Raw genomic sequence first — 19663 nt, forward strand, 5'->3', positions numbered from 1 at the left:
ACACTTCCATATAGTGCAGATGAGCTGAGGGAGCACTGATCAACGGAGTTCCAGTGATGCCCTGATCAGGCCTTTGAAGCATTCATTTGGGTTGAGTCATCTTTGAGAGATTTATGATCCATGAGGCTGCAGATCCACGTTTACACAGCATTTTCTATCTTTAACCGGCCCTGTTAGGGGTCTATTTTGAAGCCATGGCTTAATAGTGAAAGAATGAGTCTTAATTTGGGGAACACTACATCTCTTAGCGCCAGGTGGCACGATGATGTTAATTATTGATGAATTGATGACACAGAGACTTATCTGCGTCACTTTACCATGATGCAGCAGTCGTGCTGCTGAGTACTGTGCCACACATTCCCTCACCCATCTCTTTTCTTCTTTGTCTATGTAAAAGAGGAAAAAGGAAGGTGTGTGCCTTGCATAAATGGGATTTGGAACTCAATCTGTTTAAATTGGCTGGGGACTGAAATCCAAACAACCAGCACAGACTGCGATAAAAAAGTAATCCTGCATCAAAGAAACCTCAATTCTATAATAAATGAGTGTGAACACCATAAAGTTAGGCTATTTAGTTATTTATAAATGAGTAGACTGTTAAATGCCACATTATTCTGTTGAATTGTGTAACTTTCCACTAACAGCGCCATTTGTGGTCAGATAAAGGTGAGTGACATTGTGCCGCGGGGACGCATGGACAAGTTTCATGTTTGACAATGTTTACAGTTGTAGTGTGAGGATAGCAGACGACACACATCATCGCTTCATAGTAACCCGTCCCATTTACTGTATTTCCCAGCGGTGCTCACCTAATTAACAAAGACTATCACAACATAGTTATTTTTGGAAAATTTATGGAGTAGCGAGGATGCCAGGGAGAGTCTGGATTCCAAATGAGAGCGAGAGAGAGATACAATTGAAGCCAGACGTTTACACACTGTACAGTAGCAATCGGTAAGAATCCAACAGAAATGCGACACTTAATAGTGGTGCTCCCCTCTAATCTCCAAAAGGTCCCCCCTGGCTTTAACATAACATCTGGGACTTTTTATCATACTTGTGAGTCAGATTAATTAGCTGAACATATCACAGTCAGTGCCACGGGAAAAAGGAATAATCATCAGACCATTAGTGTAGTCAGACAGTTGATAACAGCATGACTACTTGAACCATCTATAACAAAATTGAGCACAAGAGCTGTCAAAAATGTCATCCTTCAACTAATCCATCCATCGATTATTTTGCCGCTTATCCTCGTGAGGGTCGCGGGGAGTGCTGGAGCCTATCCCAGCTGTCAACGGGCAGGAGACGGTGTACACCCTGAACTGGTTGCCAGCCAATCGCTGGGCACATGGAGACAAACAGCCCCACTTACAATCATACCTCGGGGCAATTTAGAGTGTCCAACTAATGTTGCATGTTTTTTGGGATGTGGGAGGAAACCGGAGTGCCCGGAGGAAACAGGCACAGGGAGAACATGCAAACTCCACACAGACAGGTCCGTGATTGAACCCCGGACCTCAGAATTGTGAGGTCAACGGTTTACCATCTGATCCACCGTTCGGCCTCCTTCAACTAATAACATGCTACATTTTTATTGGCAGTCAGAGGCGTATTAATTTATCTACTGGAATTGTAGGTTGCAGTGATGTAAGTATTGCAGTGCTGCTCAATATGTTGGTCTAAGTGGTTAAGAAGCAGACTTTCAATTTATATGTAATTTGGCTTCATATAAACAAACTTAGGCAGCATGGTGCCGCAGCTGTTAAGGGTTGAACTCACATTTCTGAGGACCAGGGTTCAAATCCTTGCCCCACCTAAGTGGAGTTTGCATGTTCTCCCTGTGACTGCGTGAGTTCTCTCCAGACACTGCGGTTTCCTCCCAGATCCAAAAAACATGCAGTTGAGACTCCAAACTGCCCCGAGGTGTGATTATGAGTGCAACTGTTGTCTGTGTCCATGTGCCCTGCGATTGGCTGGCAACCAGGTGAGGGTGTACCCCGACCCGCATCCTGCCCAATGACAGCTGCGATTGGCTGCAGCACTCCTGCGACCCTCGTGAGGATAAGCAGCTCAGAAAATGGAGGGTTAACAAAACCTTCAACCCACCGCTCACCTAGGTCTTAAAGGTCTCTGAACTGAGCCTTCTCTCCCACTGCCACTCCAAACAGGCCTACTTCTCTTAGACCTCACTCTCCATTTTTCTATCACATGATTTCTATTTGTCCACCGCACTTTTTCTTCCATCATTTGAAGAAGAAGAAGATATGAAGGGACTACAGCAGTAGCCCAACATGAGCATTCATTGTTTTATTTGGTCATTGGAGACTTCTATGGCTGTTTTACTAGAGCTCTGGAATGTAACAAGTGAGGAAGATGTAACGCTGCAACCCCCCCTCCCTCCCTGTGTGTGTGTTTATTGGGGTGGGGGGGCACGTCACGGTTTATGAGCGTAAAACATCATAATCTTGCGCCTCATCTGGGACGTCAGATGGAATTCCCCTTGTATGGAGACAAAATGGCAGAAGTGTGAGTGGCATGTGAATTGGCAATAGCACAGAGTTGAAGCTTAGAGTGTTGAATACATATTTTGATCAGCCCAATAGTTGAGGACTTTTGTGACTGAAGCCTGTGCTTCATACTGAAATAGCAATCACGTTATTCATCAAAATGAAAATATGACAACCTCCACTGTAATAAAAGTGCAGCTTTATTGCAGTCCCCCCTTTTTTTTTTTTAAATGGCAACTGTTGCCCCCTAGTGTCACAACTCAGCAATGCTTTGGCTTTATGGCAAATCCTTTTCACATGGATTCACGGTAGAACTTTACAGATCATTGTTAAATAAATTGTAAGTTAAATATCACATAATCACAGCATCCCAAAATAGTTTCTTTTTTGTGTGTGTATAATTTTCTACATAGGGCAGCACAGTGTTACGGTGGTTAGCACGTCTGCTTCACAGTTGTGAGTTTCGGGATTTTAACCTTGGCTCTTGCCTTCCTGTTTGCAGTTAGCATGTTCTCCCAATGTTTGTGTGGATTTTCTTCGAGTATTCCGGCTTCCTCCCACATGCAAAAATAAATGAAAAAAATATATGTTCATTGAAAACTTGTCCAGCTGTCCGCAATGAACTGAATGTGAGCGAGAACGGTTGTCTGTGTGCTCTGAGATAGAATGGCAACCAGTTCATGGTTTGCAGTGAAACATCTATTTTCATATATCTTCTTGCAATCTCAGACTTTTTTTCCGAACATGCAGAATGCGGATGTCTGGACTACTAAACTCTCCATCTTGTTTGCACAATGGAATTTCTTCATATTTGAAGCTTTGTTGCAGCAACTGAAGGATGAAATAATAAAGAAATGACACATTGAGTGGCAAGGCCAAAACAGTCTCTTACAGTCCCCGGCAAAAGTATTGGAACGGCATGGTAAATTAATTTGATTAGTGATTTACTGAAGACAATTAGTTATCCAGATCAAAAGTTCGAAAACTGTTGTTGATATCATTGGCCGACCTGTTCGATGTCTGTTGGTCAGGATACCAGTCGGTTCTTTTCCAGAATATTCCTAATTGATGTACTTGCTATGCCCATTTTTTGTGCAATAGCATTTACCGAGTTTCCCTCTTCTCACAGCTTCAAAACAGTTTTCTGTGGCCAGATCTCGTCTTCATGTTTACTTAAAGGTCAAGTGTCATACCTATAAACATTCTAAAATAGATATTGTAATGAAAAATACATATAACATTATTCACTTCAATGTCCATACGAAAGAATAAATATGAGCGGAGAGCGCGTCATCCATGCGCAAAGTTGCGGAAGTCTCATTCGACATCCAAGTGGTAGCCATATTGCCTGCAACGTCTGTTCATTACGTCAAACCGGGACAGTCGCCATTGAAAACACGCTGCGCCACCTACTATGGGACACAGAAGCTCTTTTCAAAGAAGAGAACATCTCACAATCAAGTGACGTGACCGGGGCAATATTACCCTATCGTTTCGAGCCAAATTTAGATGATACGCGGATCACGTCTAACTAACAACAGACTCCCAAACAATATGCAGCAATACAACGAGTCGGCATTTTGGTTAACACGAAGGAACAAAGAGCTACCTTCCGGCAGGTAAAACTAATAGAAAAACGAGTCTGCTTGACTGCGCTAATGCCCTCAAGTCACTTCCTGCTTCCTGTCGAAAACAATTTCCTCGAGAGGATTTTCATAGCGGGAGTGACAAAAAGCCATATACGTCAAAATCATGTGTGGTGAAAAAACAGACAGATCAATTCTGGCTGCCTGTTTTTCATTAATAACATACTAAAAATCATGCATTTCATGACAGTGGCACTTTAACATCAAATGTATTTTTACAGATGAAAAACAAAGCCAAAAAACAAGTGATCTAATGATTAAGGACTCAATCTTAAAGGCAAGACTTGAGAAGGTAGAAACACTTTTGTAGGGGACTGTATAAATATTCATATTTATATTTACAGCAAGATGGCATGAATCTTACCTCAAAAAACCGCTCCTCTACTTTTGGGTTGAGGCCCTCGGTGCGTTGCTCGTAGCAACAAATAATGCAAGTCTCTGGTCCACTGAGAAGCTTCAAGGTCTCCACCAGTGGAGTAATAGACTGTGCAGAAATAAATTAGTATTGCTGCTAATGGATATGAAAATATGCAAAGCATCCATTTACGGTGACATCCGTAATACCTGCTCATAATAGATGCAATCTGCCATCAGGACATAGTTTGGAGGCGGAAGGAAACCAGATACATCTTTTCCCCTGAACACAGAAAAGTATGAGTGTGTACTGCATATAAAATTTATCTTTTCTATACTACCTGGAGACAATCGTCAAAATTTGAGCATGTTAAAAAATATAAAACAGTACAAACCATTCCAGTACCTTGGCACTTATGGATCCACTACTGATGAGAGTCTGGTTGTTTTGAATGTTCTGTTTCAGGAGGGTCTGTAAATCCTCCAAGTCTGTCACACTAACATAAGCGCTATTGGAATGAATACAATGAAACAGGAATCAACAAACATTAAATGGGTTAACTAAAAAAGAAATGTCAGGTTTACAGACTTCCAAGATATTGCGTACAGAGCATATTCACGTGACGAGAGTTCCTTCTGTTCATAAGGCAACACAACCCGAATTTGTACATAAACAGTAAATATTTATATGAAAATACAAATCATCCATCTATCCTCTTCCTATCGTGGTGTCTTCATTAAAGTTTATGGGTGTGCTGGAGCCCATTCCAGCTCGCTCAGGGAGAGCAGCAGAGTACGTACACTTTGGAGTGGTCACCAGTAAATTGCAGGGCACACGCAAGCACGAGAAGAAAATACAAATTCCAGAGTAAAATGAAAAATAGGAAGTACGCCGGGAACTAAGCGTGCTTTCTTATACCATGTGATGATGTATCCCCTTCATAAACTCAAAGTGTAGTTTGGAAAAAGTAAAATTTTAGTCAGTTGTTGACTGAAGATAGTCAATTTACTTGTGAAGAATTTTACAGGCGAATAATAACATGGATATTCTAATATATAATAGTCTAATAATAGCCTGATAATATCAATAACCAAAACGGCACACTCCAGTGTTCTGAATGTTTTGAAATGTAGAGAGCTCTCTTGGAGTGAATTTCTGAACGTACCTAGAGTGTATTATATGTACATGTGTGCATATAATGCAACTACAGTCCCCCTCAAAAGTACTGGGATGGCATGGTTAATTCCTTTTTTTTAGTTGTACTGTATACTGAAGACAATTGGGTTTCATATCAAAATCACTTTCTTCATAGTATTTACCTCCAGATGTGTTAAAAGATTCACGACAGTTCACCTTTTGGTTGAACTCATGTACTTTTTGAGTGAGAAAAAGTAAGTTGGAACATGTGACTCATGTGAGTTTATGGTTGCTAAGGTGTTGCCTTTCAGATTTGTCCTTGCTATTGGTTTTGGGTTTCCCCTGTGAAAACTGCATTTGCCATAAAGCAAACATGAAAACCGGAGCGCTGTCTAGGGAGAAAAAAAAAACCCTTATTAAGATGAGAGAAAAAGGAAAATCAATAAGCGCTGTTACAAAGAAAGAAACTACTGGTGTAATGAGCAACAGACAAAGAACAGGTTGGCCAAGGGTATCAAGATGATGAAATATACATTGTGAGAGCTGTGAGAAAAAAACACCCATAAACAACATTCACTGCCAACCTCCACAGGAAACGTGTGAATATATCTGAATCTACAGTTTGAAGACTCGAGAGAAAAAACATACAGCCCTTCTTTTTCCTCTTTCTTTTAATCTATGTAGACTACTCATTATGTTTCGAAAAGTCGTAATACTGGACTGTCATGGACCCCCATTAATATGTACATTATTAACTCACCCCAAAGTCGCTGCCATCAAACCTACGACCCCGGTCCCAGCTCCTAACTCCACCACACTTCGCCCAGCCCATAAATTCACTCCCGAGGACGGATCGTAAAATTCTTTTGTCTCTAAATACTTTGCAAGAACGATGGCCGCATCCCAAACCACGCAGCCCACGTCCCCCATATAACACTGGCTCACTGTCAAGACAGAACCATCGTTTTTCTCAATTTCTCGTATGAAGTAATTGTTTTGCTCTCCTTGCGCCGCCATGTTGGTTGGCCGTACAGGAAACGGAAGTTCGCCTGTGACATGGAAACTTTTTTTTAACCTTCATACTATTAACGTGTACGGTGTTTTATGCCGTTTTTAGGCAGGCGGTAGCAAATCTGTTTATAAAATTTTTAAAACGTGTCAGCGATTAAAGTACAAACAAAACGTAAAAGGAGCATGCGCAGATGGAGCCAATTACGAGTGGCTCACGCGCCAGATAAGTGCCAGTGATTATATTTTGTTAGCGTCTAAGCTAAAAGCTGACCTTTTTAAGGTGTTTTTTTGGCATATTCGCTTATTTTTTGGGAGGGGGGGGGTGGGATTGAATTTAATACTGAAGATGTGTCAGTGATTTGGGAAAAAGAACCCATAGACAGTAGATTTTATGACGTTTTGCAATGTTCCGTAGCAGCACTGAGGAGATCGTGAGTAGTGATACTTTAGAAAGTGGACATAGCTCTGACGTGTCTCCATCTGAAACAAGTCTAGTTAATGAAAACACTTCTTATAATCACTCCTGTCAAAGTTTGGTTGGAGAGAGTACTCACTCCAGCACTGGTCCATCACTTCCTCGCACAGCCGCAGGTAACTGTGTGGTGGGAACGTGTTGGTCTGTATCCTCACTGATGGTGTTTGCATGTTTGGCTTTCTTCCACATTCCCAAAACACGAGTTGTTCTTATTAAAATAGAAAGAAACTTTTATTTTATGATATTAAAAACGTTTGTTAACTATTTACCAAGTACACTGTCCTCAGATTTTTGGCCTCATGGGATTTACCCATTTTTGTTGTGGACTTTTGACACACAAACTTTGACACAGGTTTTTAGTGTTACCAATTTCTTGGCTTACTACTTTTATAAATGTACACACCATCAACAGTACGTGTTTTTTTTCTTCAAAATAAACATTCTCTTTGGAAATATCCCATGAAAAATAATCCATTCAGGAGAGCTGTGGTGATTGTTATGGCTGGTCTTCCATAATTTGTTCTTCTATGGATCTATTTTATGAGTAATCAGGACAGTAAATACAGTTGGAGAATGTATGCATAAATTGGTCATAAAATGTTGGTTGATCTTCATCCAAATTACAAAAATAAACTTCTTGAACTAAAATCACACAAACGTGTTTTCATGTTTTTATTGAAGATAACCATTGGCCAGATTAAATATCTGTGCCATGATGTCAAATGAGCGATTCACACTAGACATCCCAGCAATGTTGAAAAAGTGCAACATTTTTCTGAAATTTATTCAAACCATTGTGTACATCTAATGTGCAACAAAAGAAAATGTTGAGTTGTGTTTCTTACTGCCCAAGAATGGTGATATTCTTAAAACTCTTGTAACTCTATACCTATGTTTGCACCCTGTGCAGTAAATGTCTTAGGTTTGCCTGACATCCAGTCCAGAAAATATAGTGCCTCTCACCCAAAGTTAGCTGCGACAGGCTCCAGCTCACCTATGACCCTAATGGGAACAAATGCTATACAAAATATATGGGGTTTTTTTTGTTGTCGTTGTGGAATCTTTGGGAGAGTAGAGTTGAAGATTCATTAAAATGTATATTCCATTTGTTGACATAGGTAATTTCCCTGATAGCCTTCAGTTAGGAAGGACCAATCCACTCCGCCTTGTCTGCACCTCAGACAGCTCTTACCATCGAAGAACACCAAGCCTCAGGAGAATCCCCGGTTCTGCAAGAGCCACACACCCTACACGAACCCCGTTGACTGATCGTACTGGTACTGTGGCCCAAAGCACTACTGCAAGTTAGCGGTTGAGTAACATTTTCTCAATTTATTTTTTCTTTTATAGCAGCTACAAGTTGCTCCTCATCTACCACAGCTTCTGGTGCATCTGTAGTTGTATCCCTGGTTGAAGGCCGTGGTTTGGCCAGGGGAGAGATTGGAATGGCCAGTGTTAACTTGAAATGTCCAGAGCTTATATTGTCTCAGTTTGCAGACACTGGAACGTATGCTAAGGTAACCTAATAAACAACAAAAGCTGTTATTTTTGCAACTGTCATCTTTGAAGTAGAAGGATCCCAACCTGTACACTTCTTAAGGTTATAACCAAGGTCCATATCTTGTTGCCGATGGAGATACTGATGCCAGACACTGCTTGTGATCAGGGTAAAGGGACAAAGCTCTTTACTCTCATCACAGAGAACTTCCAGGTGCCAATGCAATAATGTACTGTATGTAGCATGAAAACTGCCAATATGGTACTATTTGTTGCAAGTATTTCCATTTTGTCTCTCAGGGTGTTGCTTTCAATGCAATTCAAAGGAAATATTTTAATGAGAAGAAAGGACTGGAGTACATCCAACAGCTCTGTGCTCCAGAGTTTAGCACTGTCCTGATGGAAGTTCAAGCAAAGTATGCCATTGAGTACAATAATGTGCAAAAAAATGGGAATAAACTGTGACAACCATTGCACTACCAACTGTTCCTATTTGTGCAGGTATTATTGCCTTGCAGCTGCAGCTGCTTTGCTGAAATATTTAGAGTTCATTCAGAACTCTGTGTATGCTGCCAAGTCGCTTAAAGTGAGCTTTAAAGGAAGCGAACAGACGGCTATGATCGACTCATCATCTGCCAGTAACATGGAATTGGTGGTCAACAATAGAGACCACAGGTACAATATGAGCAAATGATAACAAAATGTCAGTTATTTTGTGTAGCACTTGGATTGTCCCATGTATACGTTTACTGTGTGCACACAGGAGCGACCATACCCTTTTAGGCGTCCTTAACCACACGAAAACCCCCGGTGGCGCCAGAAGGTTACGTGCCAATATTCTGGAGCCTCTGGTGGATGTGCATACTATAAATATACGCTTGGATACGATACAAGAGTTGCTGCAGAATCAGGAGCTCTTCTTTGGATTGAAGAATGGTACTAAAGAGAGCATTTTAATGAAACTTGATACTCGTACAGTCTGACAAAATGATTTAAACATTTGGCCTTTTCTTTTCTTAAGCGATAGGTCATTTCCTTGACATTGACCAGCTGCTGTCTCTTCTGGTCCAGGTTCCAAAACACGAGACAGTATGTGAAGCACTTTTAGTAGTTCTTATGCTTTCTTTTTTTTTTTTTTAATTGTATCCTATTTGTCATTGTTTGGTGTGCTGAAATAATTAACCGAGTGCATCAAACATACCACGAAGAATATGTTTGGATTACGCTGTGGTGGATTTGTGCAAGTGCCATTCATTTCCTTCATTCATTCAGTCATTCATTTCAGGACATATGAACATTTCCTGCTCTGGAGGGAGTCTCCAGAATTCTCTAATCATACCGCATAAATATAAAGATGTGTTCCTTGTTTCTGCTTAAAAAAATAGCCGTTACAAAAGTTGTAAAATTTGCAAAATTAGGAACACTGACTCAGTGGCAGTGCTGGACAGAAAGCCACCCTGTGCCCTTTGATTATGATTGAGATATTATTTGAAATCATAAGCTTTTCATTATTGCCTTTTCTATTGTGATAGTGAAATGCTGGGGTTAATTCTAAATATACAGTACTGTCATACCGAATATAGTTCCTTGAAGTTTCTATTATTTCATGTGTAAATGCCCAAGTAATTGGTTGTATTATACCATTTTTGTAGGTTCAGGTTGCTGAAGCAAAGATTACACACATCATTCAATTGAAACACACTTTGGATCTTGTGCCACAGTTGAGGGTTGGTGCCTGATGATATACAAAACGAGTTAATGGCTTCAAAGTTAGGTTTCAATCATTTTCAAAAAGCTATTTTCATGAACAGGTGGTGTTGAAGAACTGCAACACAGCTCTTCTTAAAGCATACAGCACTTCATTAGAGGATAACAGGTAGCTATGTCTTGTGCTAGCTGTCGTCTGTGTTTGTATTTTTACTCATAGAGGTTTGTGTACGCCTTCAGATTTGATGTGATCGTGAAGCAGATCCTCACCGTGATTAATGACGACACCGCCTATTTGAAGGGGAGCCTGAACATGCGCACGCAGAAGTGCTACGCCGTGCGACCAAACATCAATGAGTTCCTGGATATTGCCCGACGAGCTTATACAGAGATAGTGGATGACATTGCAGGTGCATACTGTACGTCACTGTATTTGTTCGCAACTTCTAGTCTAGAGCCTTTGATATATCAACCTGACTTTTAGCGTAATATGATGTATCTACATGGGGTGTATGGTCTTCATTCCTAGGCCATCAGTTTAAAATCTGGTGATAATCCTGAGGCATGCTGGAAATAAAAATGCATATTTTAGGTAGTGAGTGAAAACCTAAAAGCATAAACAGTTTAACACTTTGTCATTCTTACCCTGAAAAAAAGTGTTCCATGTCAAAACCATTCATACCCTTTCTCAGTACAGACTTATCTAATGTTTGAAATCTTTATTCATGATGCAGCAGCCTTTATAATGGTGCAAAACATTGCATCTCTAATTTACAAAATTTTCAGATCAGAAAATGTGTATAAATAAATTACAGAATACTACAAAGGCAAGGATGACACATCTGACACTCTTTTGCTGTTGTGTAATTTCAAGATATAGAAAACAAATAATGATAAAAATAAAGTAACTGAGAATTTAGACAGGATAAGGTTTTTTTGGGGGACAATTTCAATACATTATGTTGCTATCTGCTGGGTAAAAAGACGGTGTGCCAACCAAATTGAATTCAGATTAGATCCACATTGGATTTGAGAAAGCAATTTCGATTTAAGCCATTCTTAATCTCATTTGAGGCACAGGTCAGGTGGAGCCTATATTAGATGACTTTGCGCAAAAGGCAGTGAACACCCCGGACTGGTCATTCAATGGCAAGGCACATATAGACAAACAATTCGCACATTCACACCTACAGACTTTCATACGTGAGAGTCTTAAATGAAGTGAAGATGTTTTTGTAATGTTAGAGGAAGCAGGAGCCTACGCAAAGCACATGGAGAACCAACTTCACACATGAAATTCAGAGTTGAGATTCAAACAGCGAATTTTAGAACTGTGATGGAGAAGTGCGCACCCCAATTCACTTTGATGACCACAATTTTAATTTATCATAGAAAATAATGGTCATGGTTTTTTTTTGTGTCAGTGTTATCAGGTCAGTTGATAATTGTTTTGTGCTTACATAAGATTTTACTACTGTTACTTTTTCTCCAGAAAAAAAAAACATTTGGATATAGATGCTTCAATTATGAAAATCCTACATTGCAGCTATTTTGTCATGGATTTCCCTAGCAGCAAATATTTACATGTTCTCATTCATGGGTGCTTTTGCAAATCTTCATAAGCATGCACTTGTGTTTCTTAGGACTAGTAAACCAGATGTCAGAGAACTATGGATTTCCCATGCGCACAAGCTTCAGCACTGCACGAGGTTTCTTTATCCAGATGAAGCTGGAAGGAATGTACTTGCCTGAGGGGAAACTTCCTTCAGAGTTCATCAAGGTATCCTCAGTTAGAATGACAATGGAAACTATATTTTTAACCTTACTCAAGTAAAAATGTTTTCTTAGTTAAAAAAAAAAAGTGCCCGTTTCTCATGCTTTCAGTTGTTCCTTTAACAGTCTCGTTGCCCTTGAGGGAACATAAGTGTGGTTTTATCAAGTAGCCATAACCGTTGGCATTCGAAATCTATCCCTCCAGGTCACCAAACACAAAGACAACTATGGCTTCACCACCACGGATCTGATGAAGCTGAATGACCGCTGTGATGAGGCCCTAAGGGAGATCATTCATATGTCCTATGTGTGAGGAGCTCATCACACACGAGCACACGGTTATATTTAATGCATGTGGTTATTTACATAATCTTCAAATTGAGGGTTTTGGTTCTCGTTATGTCCTTTTGAAATGAATGTGTCCTTCAAGTCCACCCTTAAGGCCGAGATGTACAAAATGAATTCATGAATTCTATGTCAGTTGCTCACATTATATGACACTCATTTATATTAATTGGAATTAGTTTTTTTTTTTTTAAATCTCATCTTAATTAGACCTCGAATGGGATTGAAACTAAATTTGGGGCACAATCATTAAAAAATGTGTTCCATGCATCTATCCGTCTTCTACTGTTTATCGGATGTCGGGTCGTGGGTGAAGTAGCTATAGCAGGGACACGAAAACTTCCCTTTTCCCAGCCATTTCATCCAGCTCTTTTGGAGGGATCGCGCGGTGTTTCCAAGCCAGTCAAGAGATATAGTCTCACCAGCATGTCCTGGGTCGTCCCTGGGGTCTCTTTCCGAGACGATGGGCCCGGAACACCTCACCAGGGAGGCGTCCGGAAGGCATCCGAATCAGATCCCCCACCCACCACATCTGGCTCCTCCCAATCCGGAGGAGCAGCGGCTATACTCTGAGCCCCTCCCGAATGATCGGGTTTCTGACCCTATCTCTAAGGGAGAACCCAGACAGTCCGCGGAGGAAACTCGTTTTGGCCGCTTCTACCCGAGATCTTGTTCTTTCAGTCCTGACCCTCAGCTTGTGACCATCGCTGAGAGTAGGAACGTAGATCACCCAGTAAATAGCTTGTCCTTTCGATTTAGCTCCTTCTTTACCACAACAGACCGATACAAATTCCGCATCACTGCAGACGCTGCACCGATCCACCTGTCAATCTCACGTTACATTCTTCCCTAACTTGTGAAGAAGACTCCAAGATACTTTAACTCCTCCACATGGGGCAGGATCTCATCCCTCACCTGGAGAGAACACGCCACCCTTTTCCAACTGAGGACAATGGTCCCAGATTTGAAGGTGCTGATTCTCATCTCAGTCTGTTCACACACTGCTGCGAAGTGCTCCATTGAGAGTTGGAGATCACGGCTTGATGAAGCCAACAGAACCACATCATCTGCAAAAAACAGAGATACAATACTGCGGCGACCAAAAAGGACCATCTCCAACGCCTTGACTGTGGCTAGAAATTCTGTCTATGAAAGTTACGAACAGAATCTGTGACAAGGGGTGACCTTGGTGGAGTCCAACCCTCACCAGAAACGAGTCTGACTTACTGCCAGCAATGCACCGGTCATACAGGGACCTAACAGCCAGTATCAAGGGATTTGGTAACCCTTACCCCCCCCAGGGCTCCCTGAGGGACATGGTCAACGACCTTCTCCAGGTCCACAAACCACGTGTAGACTGGTTGGGCGAAGGAGTCTCCTATTAATACATTATTGGGATGTGAGAGGAAACCCGAGTGCCCGGAGAAATCCCACACAGGCACGGGGAGAACATGAAAACTCCACACAGGCGGGGCGGAATTTGAATCCCGGTCCTCAGAACTGTGAGGCTAACGCTCTAACCAGATGCCTCCCCATGTCTATATTTAACCAACATACTGTATTGCCAATATTTCCCAAATACTTCCATGGTGTGTCAAAACAACTATCTCTGCTGTCTAACCTAAGAGTATAGGGTCCTCAAATGTTACATAAAACCGAAGGTTTTCCGCTCCCTTCAAGGTGCTGGTCTGACAAAATCACTCCATGAATTTACCAATATTTTTCTTAAGCAATGTACTGTACCCTCTTACCACTGATCCTATCTCCTTCGAAGGGTGGTATGTCAACTTCTGAACACTATCCGTGAACATGTCCATTGCCTCTACAAACTGTCGGATGCTGTATCGATGCTGGACATGCTCCTGTCGCTGGCAAACGTATGCACCCTCTCTAACTATGGTGAGTGTGATGTCTTGTCAAACTGTCACACTTGATTACATCTGCTTTCCAATCACGTAACACTCGACATATAAACCAGCAGCCAGTAAATGTCAATGAGCTAGCACTTCTGACCTCCGTCCTTTTTGCGTGGGTCGATGGCAACCCAGTCAGTCCTGAAGGTGGGGAGTAGAGACACGTGCTAACTGACTCCCTGCTGTTTCTCCTGGCAACCTCTGCTCAGATTACCTTACATATCATCATGCAGTGGTTACCAAGACCGATCACCCCTACTGTGGCCATTGTTGAACTATGTTGGAAAAGGTTTTATATGTATGTGACCCAGTTGAATGAATCTGTACCAGAATCAGATTGCTTGCATGAGAACCTGAGTCAACTGTGAAGGCATTGTTGTATGCATTTTGTATATGTACAAATAAGTTAACCAAAGGTTAATGCAACTAAAATAAAGAATTCTTACAGTTTGGAACTCATATAAGGAAATTGTTAGTCAAATTCATGCAAGAGCACTGGGCACTCTTCAACTTTGCTTATTTATTATATTATTTGCTTGTGCTTATTATTATTACAGGTGTATTGTGCCCTCTCGGTTAACTGTGGTAATGCATGGAGGCCACAAAAAACACTGCTGGAATTGATCATTTAGGTTATCACTGAACTGAATTATCATAAAATTGCCTGAAGTCAAGAGCAATATTCTGGGTTTAACAGGCGGAATGGTGTACGACTGGGTAGAGCGTCTACCTCACAGTTCTGTGGACAGGGGTTCAAATCCCGGGCTTGCTTGAGTGGAGTTTGTATGTTCTCCCCGTGCTTGTGTGGGTTTTCTCCAGGCACTCCAGTTTTCTCCCACACCCCAAAAACATGCCTGGTAGGTTAATTGATGACTCTAAATTACCCCTACGCGTGAATCTGTGTGCAAATGGTTGTTTGTTTATGTGTGCCCTTCAATTGCCTTGCGACCAGTTCAGGGTGTACCCCACCTCCTGCCTGAAGTTAGCTGGGATAGGCTCCAGCACTCTCACGACCCTTGTGAGGATAAGCGGCTCAGAAAAAGGATGGATAGATGGATTGGTTTAACAGCTCTCCTAGAGGGAAGGCGAAGTGCCCCCTTGTGGCTATTTGCTGTATGGGTCAAAAATCCAGCCCAATCAATGTGAGAATTAGGTCTAAATTTGTAAAAAAAAAAAAAATAACTGTATATGATTGTAATTGTAGAGTTGGTGTGGAAGTAAAACTAATCAATGTTACCAATTTATTATTTATACTTTCCAAATGTTACAATAACCTCTATGCCTTGACTAACTATGATCTGTTTTGTCTGTCTTGTTCTTGTCTCCAAGTGCGACCAGAGTTCACAGACACACTAGCTATCAAACAGGGTCGTCACCCCGTCCTGGAACAAATGCCCGGACAGCAATTCGTATCCAACGACTGTTATGTGTCTGAGGGGAGCAACTTTGTCTGCATCACAGGACCCAACATGAGTGGGAAATCCACATATCTCAAACAAGTAGCACTGTGTCAGATCATGGCTCAAATAGGTCAGTATTGAGTATTGAAGGAACAAATGATTTGATTTGCGGTTTAAGTGATTTCACTTTTTTACAGGTTCTTTCATCCCTGCTGAGTATGCTTCTTTCCGTATCGCAGATCAGATTTTCACCAGAATTGGCATTGATGATGATTTTGAAACTAACTCTTCTACATTTATGGTGGAAATGAAGGAGGTACTATACATTCAATCCGATTTAGTGTAAAAGAAACCAAAGCTTGATCATTCAAACATTTTTTTCTCTCCTAAAGGTGTCATACATAATCCACAATGTTAGCGAACAGTCCCTCATAATCATAGATGAACTGGGACGTGGTACCAGTGCTGAGGAAGGCATTGGGATATGTCACTCGGTGTGTGAGTTTCTCCTCAGCCTCAAGGTAAAGCGCATTGACCATCCCTTGCTTCCAGTCGCCATTGATAAAAATCTGTTAGGTGTGTGTGTTGTCATGCTCTTAGGCCTTCACCCTATTTGCCACACACTACCTTGAGCTGTGCCAACTAGAATCTCTGTATCCCAATGTGGACAACCAACACATGCAGGTTCAGCACACACGCACTCGTGACACAGGCACTGAGAACATAGTATACACTCACTCACTGGCCCAAGGACTTTCTGAAGACAGACACTATGGTAAACAGTCTGTCAAATCACTCTAATGAAATATTTGTCTGAAGGGTGGTAACAAATTGTATTGTTGCTGCCTTAGGCCTCAGAGCAGCTGAAATGACATCACTTCCTTCAAGCATAATACAGGAAGCAAAGACAATTGCCTCCAAAGTCAGCAGGCATCTTTTGGTAGGATTCATTCAATTGTCCTTTTAAGTATGTTTTACGACAAAATGTCCAACAATGTTTGCAAGAATAAACCATGCAATGTGATGTGGTGTTTAGATAATGGTCACAAATTCCTCTCATGGTGCTAAACAAGTAAAATCTGTTTTGGACATTGATCCCAAGGCCAAGCGTCAAAGTGATCCAGAAACAGAGAGGCACCGCGCTTTATACCGCTTGGCCACCCGCCTCCTTCAGACTGCCAGAAACTCCAGACTTGACCCGGACAGCCTACGCATGTATGTGAAGGGACTAAGACAGCAGTATGAGGCAGATCTAGAAGCTACAGGGCTGCCAGCATCCACAGATACCTGAGAGAGGAATCAAATCTTACAGAAGAATGACTGTCCCAGACGTACATCAAGTGAGAAAGTATAAGGCTGTTGTGTATAGTTTCTTCGGACAATTGCATTTCTTTGACTGTTATTGGCCATAAATGCATGTAAAAATACATTCAATCCAATGCAAGTAATTTAATGCAGTGAGAAAGTTAACCATAATCTGCTAATTTATAGAGCATTGACATTAAAAATGTGGAAACTAATTTAGAAAGTTATCCACGAAGGCAACAAAATGAAATATTGTGATTTATTCTCTATTTATACTTTGTTTATGTTTATTATTCTCTATATTTTGCCATTTATATCATTTTATACACGTTTTATTTGCAATTATAATCACCTCAATAAATTGTGGTACTTTGGTTCACTTGAAAGTTGCTACAGTGAAGAAAATACGTATTTGAACACCCTGCTATATTGCAAGTTCTCCCACTTAGAAATCACGGAGGAGTCTGAAATTTTCATCGTAGGTGCATGTCCACTGTGAGAGAGATAATCTAAAAAGAAAAATCCAGAAATCACAATGTATGATTTTTTTAACGATTTATATGTGTGATATAGCTGCAAATAAGTATTTGAACACCTGTCTATCAGCTAGAATTCTGACCATCAAAGACCTGTTAGTCCGCCTTTAAAAGTCCACCTCCACTCCATGTATTTTCCTGAATCAGATGCACCTGTCTGAGGTCGTTAGCTGTCTAAAGACACCTGTCCACCCCATACAATCAGTAAGACTCAAACTTGTAACACGGTCAAGACTAAAGAGCTGTCCAAAGACACCAGAGACAAAATTGTACAACTCCACTGGGCTGGAAAGGGCTACGGAGAAATTGCCAAGCAGTTTGCTTAAAAAGGTCCACTGTTGGACCAATCATTAGAAAATGGAAGAAGCTAAACATGACGGTCAATCTCTATCTGAGTGGAGCCCCATGCAAGATATCACCTCATGGGGTCTCACTGATCCTTAGAAAGGTGAGGAATCAGCCCAGGACTACACGATAGGACTTGGTCAATGACCTGAAAAGAGCTGGGACCACCGTTTCCAAGGTAACTGTTGGTAATACACTAAGACGTCATGGTTTGAAATCATGCATGGCATGGAAGGTTTCCCTGCTTAAACCAGCACATGTCAAGGCCTATCTTAAGTTTGACAATGACCATTTGTATGACACAGAGGAGTCATCGGAGAAAGTTTTGTGGTCAGATAAGACAAAAAAGGAACTTTTGGGTCAGAATTCCACCTACTGTTTTTGGAGGAAGACAAATGATGAGTTCCATCCCACAAACACCATCCCTACTGTGAAGCATGGGGATGGTAGAATCATGCTTTGGGGGTGTTTTTCTGCACATGGGACAGGACGGCTGCACTGTATTAAAGAGAGGATGACCGCGGCCATGTATTGTGAGACTTCTTTCCCTCAGTCAGAGCATTGAAGATGGGTCGTGGCTGGGTCTTTCAACATGACACTGACCCGAAGCACACAGCCAGGAAAACCAAGGACTGGCTTCGTAAGAACCATATCAAGGTTTTGGCGTGGCCTAGCCATTCTCCAGACCTAAACCCAATAGAAAATCTTTGAAGGGAGCTGAAACTCCATGTTTCTCAGTGACAGCCCAGAAACCTGTCTGATCTAGAGAAGATCTGTGTGGAGGAATGGGCCACAATCCCTCCTGCACTGTGTTCAAACCTGGTGAACAACTACAGGAAATGTTTGACTTCTGTAATTGCAAACAAAGGCTCCTGTACCAAATATTAACAATGGTTTTCTCACGTGTTCAAATACTTATTAGCAGTTGTATCACACAAATAAATCGTTAAAAATCATACATTGTGATTTCTGGATTTTTCTTTTTAGATTATGTCCCTCACAGTGGACATGCACCTGCGATGAAAATTTCAGACCCCTCCATGATTTCTAAGTGGGAGACCTTGCAATATAGCAGGGTGTTCAAAGACTTATTTTCTTCACTGTATGTCATGTAAATTGCTGCTATTTTTCACAAACCACCATTCCCAAGATAGCATGCAAATATGCCGCTGCCTAGGCCAGGGCTGCTATCGATTGTTGTGACAACAGTGCCTTGTGTTTGAAGTGTAGAAATCCTTTGAAGGGCTTTTGTTTTTGTCCGTTGTCTCACGCTCACATTTTCATATTGTAAAATACTTTGAAAGTCATAACTAAAACAAATTTTGAAAAAAAACTAAGAAAAATCCACATAGGTGATGACAGTCAATAACTTCAAAAATGTCTGATGTAGTAAGGGATGGTTTAATGGTTAAAAGAATACAGCATAACATTTTGAACATTTTCCCATTTGTTCATAGTAATTTAGCATAACCCTTGAATTAAATTGCAGATTCTAAATAAATTGACTGACTTAAACTGGTTCCTCCAGTATTCGTGAAAATTAAGTAACATTGAATTTATGTTGGTCCTGAAATTTCTGTCAAAAGCCGAATAATTGTTTATCATATTCAATCTTAAGAAAGCATTACATTGAATCCTCATGTATTCACGCATCAATAATTTAAGTTTCCACTGAGTTAGTCCGCTTGTTCTACCTCAATTTGGGGGG

General features: G+C 41.1%; 3 protein-coding genes across 3 annotated transcripts in view; 1 reads left to right on the forward strand and 2 right to left on the reverse strand.

Annotated features, from left to right (window-relative positions):
* Nucleotides 1–1886, reverse strand: part of aspg (asparaginase homolog (S. cerevisiae)) — a 29796-nt gene extending 27910 nt beyond the window's left edge. Inside the window, exon 1 of the mRNA XM_061843530.1 lies at nt 1783–1886. The gene's annotated coding sequence lies outside the window, so the exon portion shown is untranslated. The remainder of the gene's footprint in view (nt 1–1782) is intronic.
* An 806-nt stretch (nt 1887–2692) lies between these two features.
* vcpkmt (valosin containing protein lysine (K) methyltransferase) lies at nt 2693–6905 on the reverse strand. The gene is made up of 5 exons (XM_061844366.1): nt 6409–6905; nt 4906–5019; nt 4721–4793; nt 4521–4640; nt 2693–3341 (listed from the first exon to the last, which is right to left on the reverse strand). Exons 1-5 carry the CDS (start codon nt 6663–6665, stop codon nt 3216–3218), a joined length of 690 nt encoding a protein of 229 aa, XP_061700350.1. The 5' UTR covers nt 6666–6905; the 3' UTR covers nt 2693–3215.
* Nucleotides 6906–6949: 44 nt separating this feature from the next.
* msh4 (mutS homolog 4) lies at nt 6950–17453 on the forward strand. The gene is made up of 20 exons (XM_061844364.1): nt 6950–7250; nt 8253–8411; nt 8485–8651; nt 8735–8845; nt 8932–9047; nt 9133–9306; nt 9395–9567; nt 9653–9720; nt 10284–10358; nt 10443–10507; nt 10579–10748; nt 11982–12118; nt 12317–12420; nt 14231–14355; nt 15699–15899; nt 15967–16085; nt 16162–16290; nt 16370–16544; nt 16621–16709; nt 16872–17453. The coding sequence occupies exons 1-20, from the start codon at nt 7064–7066 to the stop codon at nt 17058–17060; spliced, it is 2733 nt and encodes a 910-aa protein (XP_061700348.1). The 5' UTR covers nt 6950–7063; the 3' UTR covers nt 17061–17453.
* The last annotated feature ends 2210 nt before the right edge of the window (nt 17454–19663 follow it).

Source organism: Syngnathoides biaculeatus, chromosome 15, assembly GCF_019802595.1.
Source record: "Syngnathoides biaculeatus isolate LvHL_M chromosome 15, ASM1980259v1, whole genome shotgun sequence".
Taxonomy (NCBI): Eukaryota; Metazoa; Chordata; class Actinopteri; order Syngnathiformes; family Syngnathidae; genus Syngnathoides; species Syngnathoides biaculeatus.

What these genes read in the sequence shown, in the direction of transcription:
- vcpkmt (XM_061844366.1), bottom strand. Translation starts at nt 6,665, where the DNA reads ATGGCGGCGCAAGGAGAGCAAAACAATTACTTCATACGAGAAATTGAG. An exon ending in TTGATGGCAGCGACTTTGGG is followed by an intron (nt 5,020 to 6,408) that starts GTGAGTTAATAA and finishes TCATTCCAATAG; the next exon opens with CGCTTATGTTAGTGTGACAG. An exon ending in ATTGCATCTATTATGAGCAG is followed by an intron (nt 4,641 to 4,720) that starts GTATTACGGATG and finishes ATTTCTGCACAG; the next exon opens with TCTATTACTCCACTGGTGGA.
- msh4 (XM_061844364.1), top strand. Translation starts at nt 7,064, where the DNA reads ATGTTCCGTAGCAGCACTGAGGAGATCGTGAGTAGTGATACTTTAGAA. An exon ending in TCATCACAGAGAACTTCCAG is followed by an intron (nt 8,846 to 8,931) that starts GTGCCAATGCAA and finishes TTTGTCTCTCAG; the next exon opens with GGTGTTGCTTTCAATGCAAT. An exon ending in AGTTTCTCCTCAGCCTCAAG is followed by an intron (nt 16,291 to 16,369) that starts GTAAAGCGCATT and finishes TCATGCTCTTAG; the next exon opens with GCCTTCACCCTATTTGCCAC.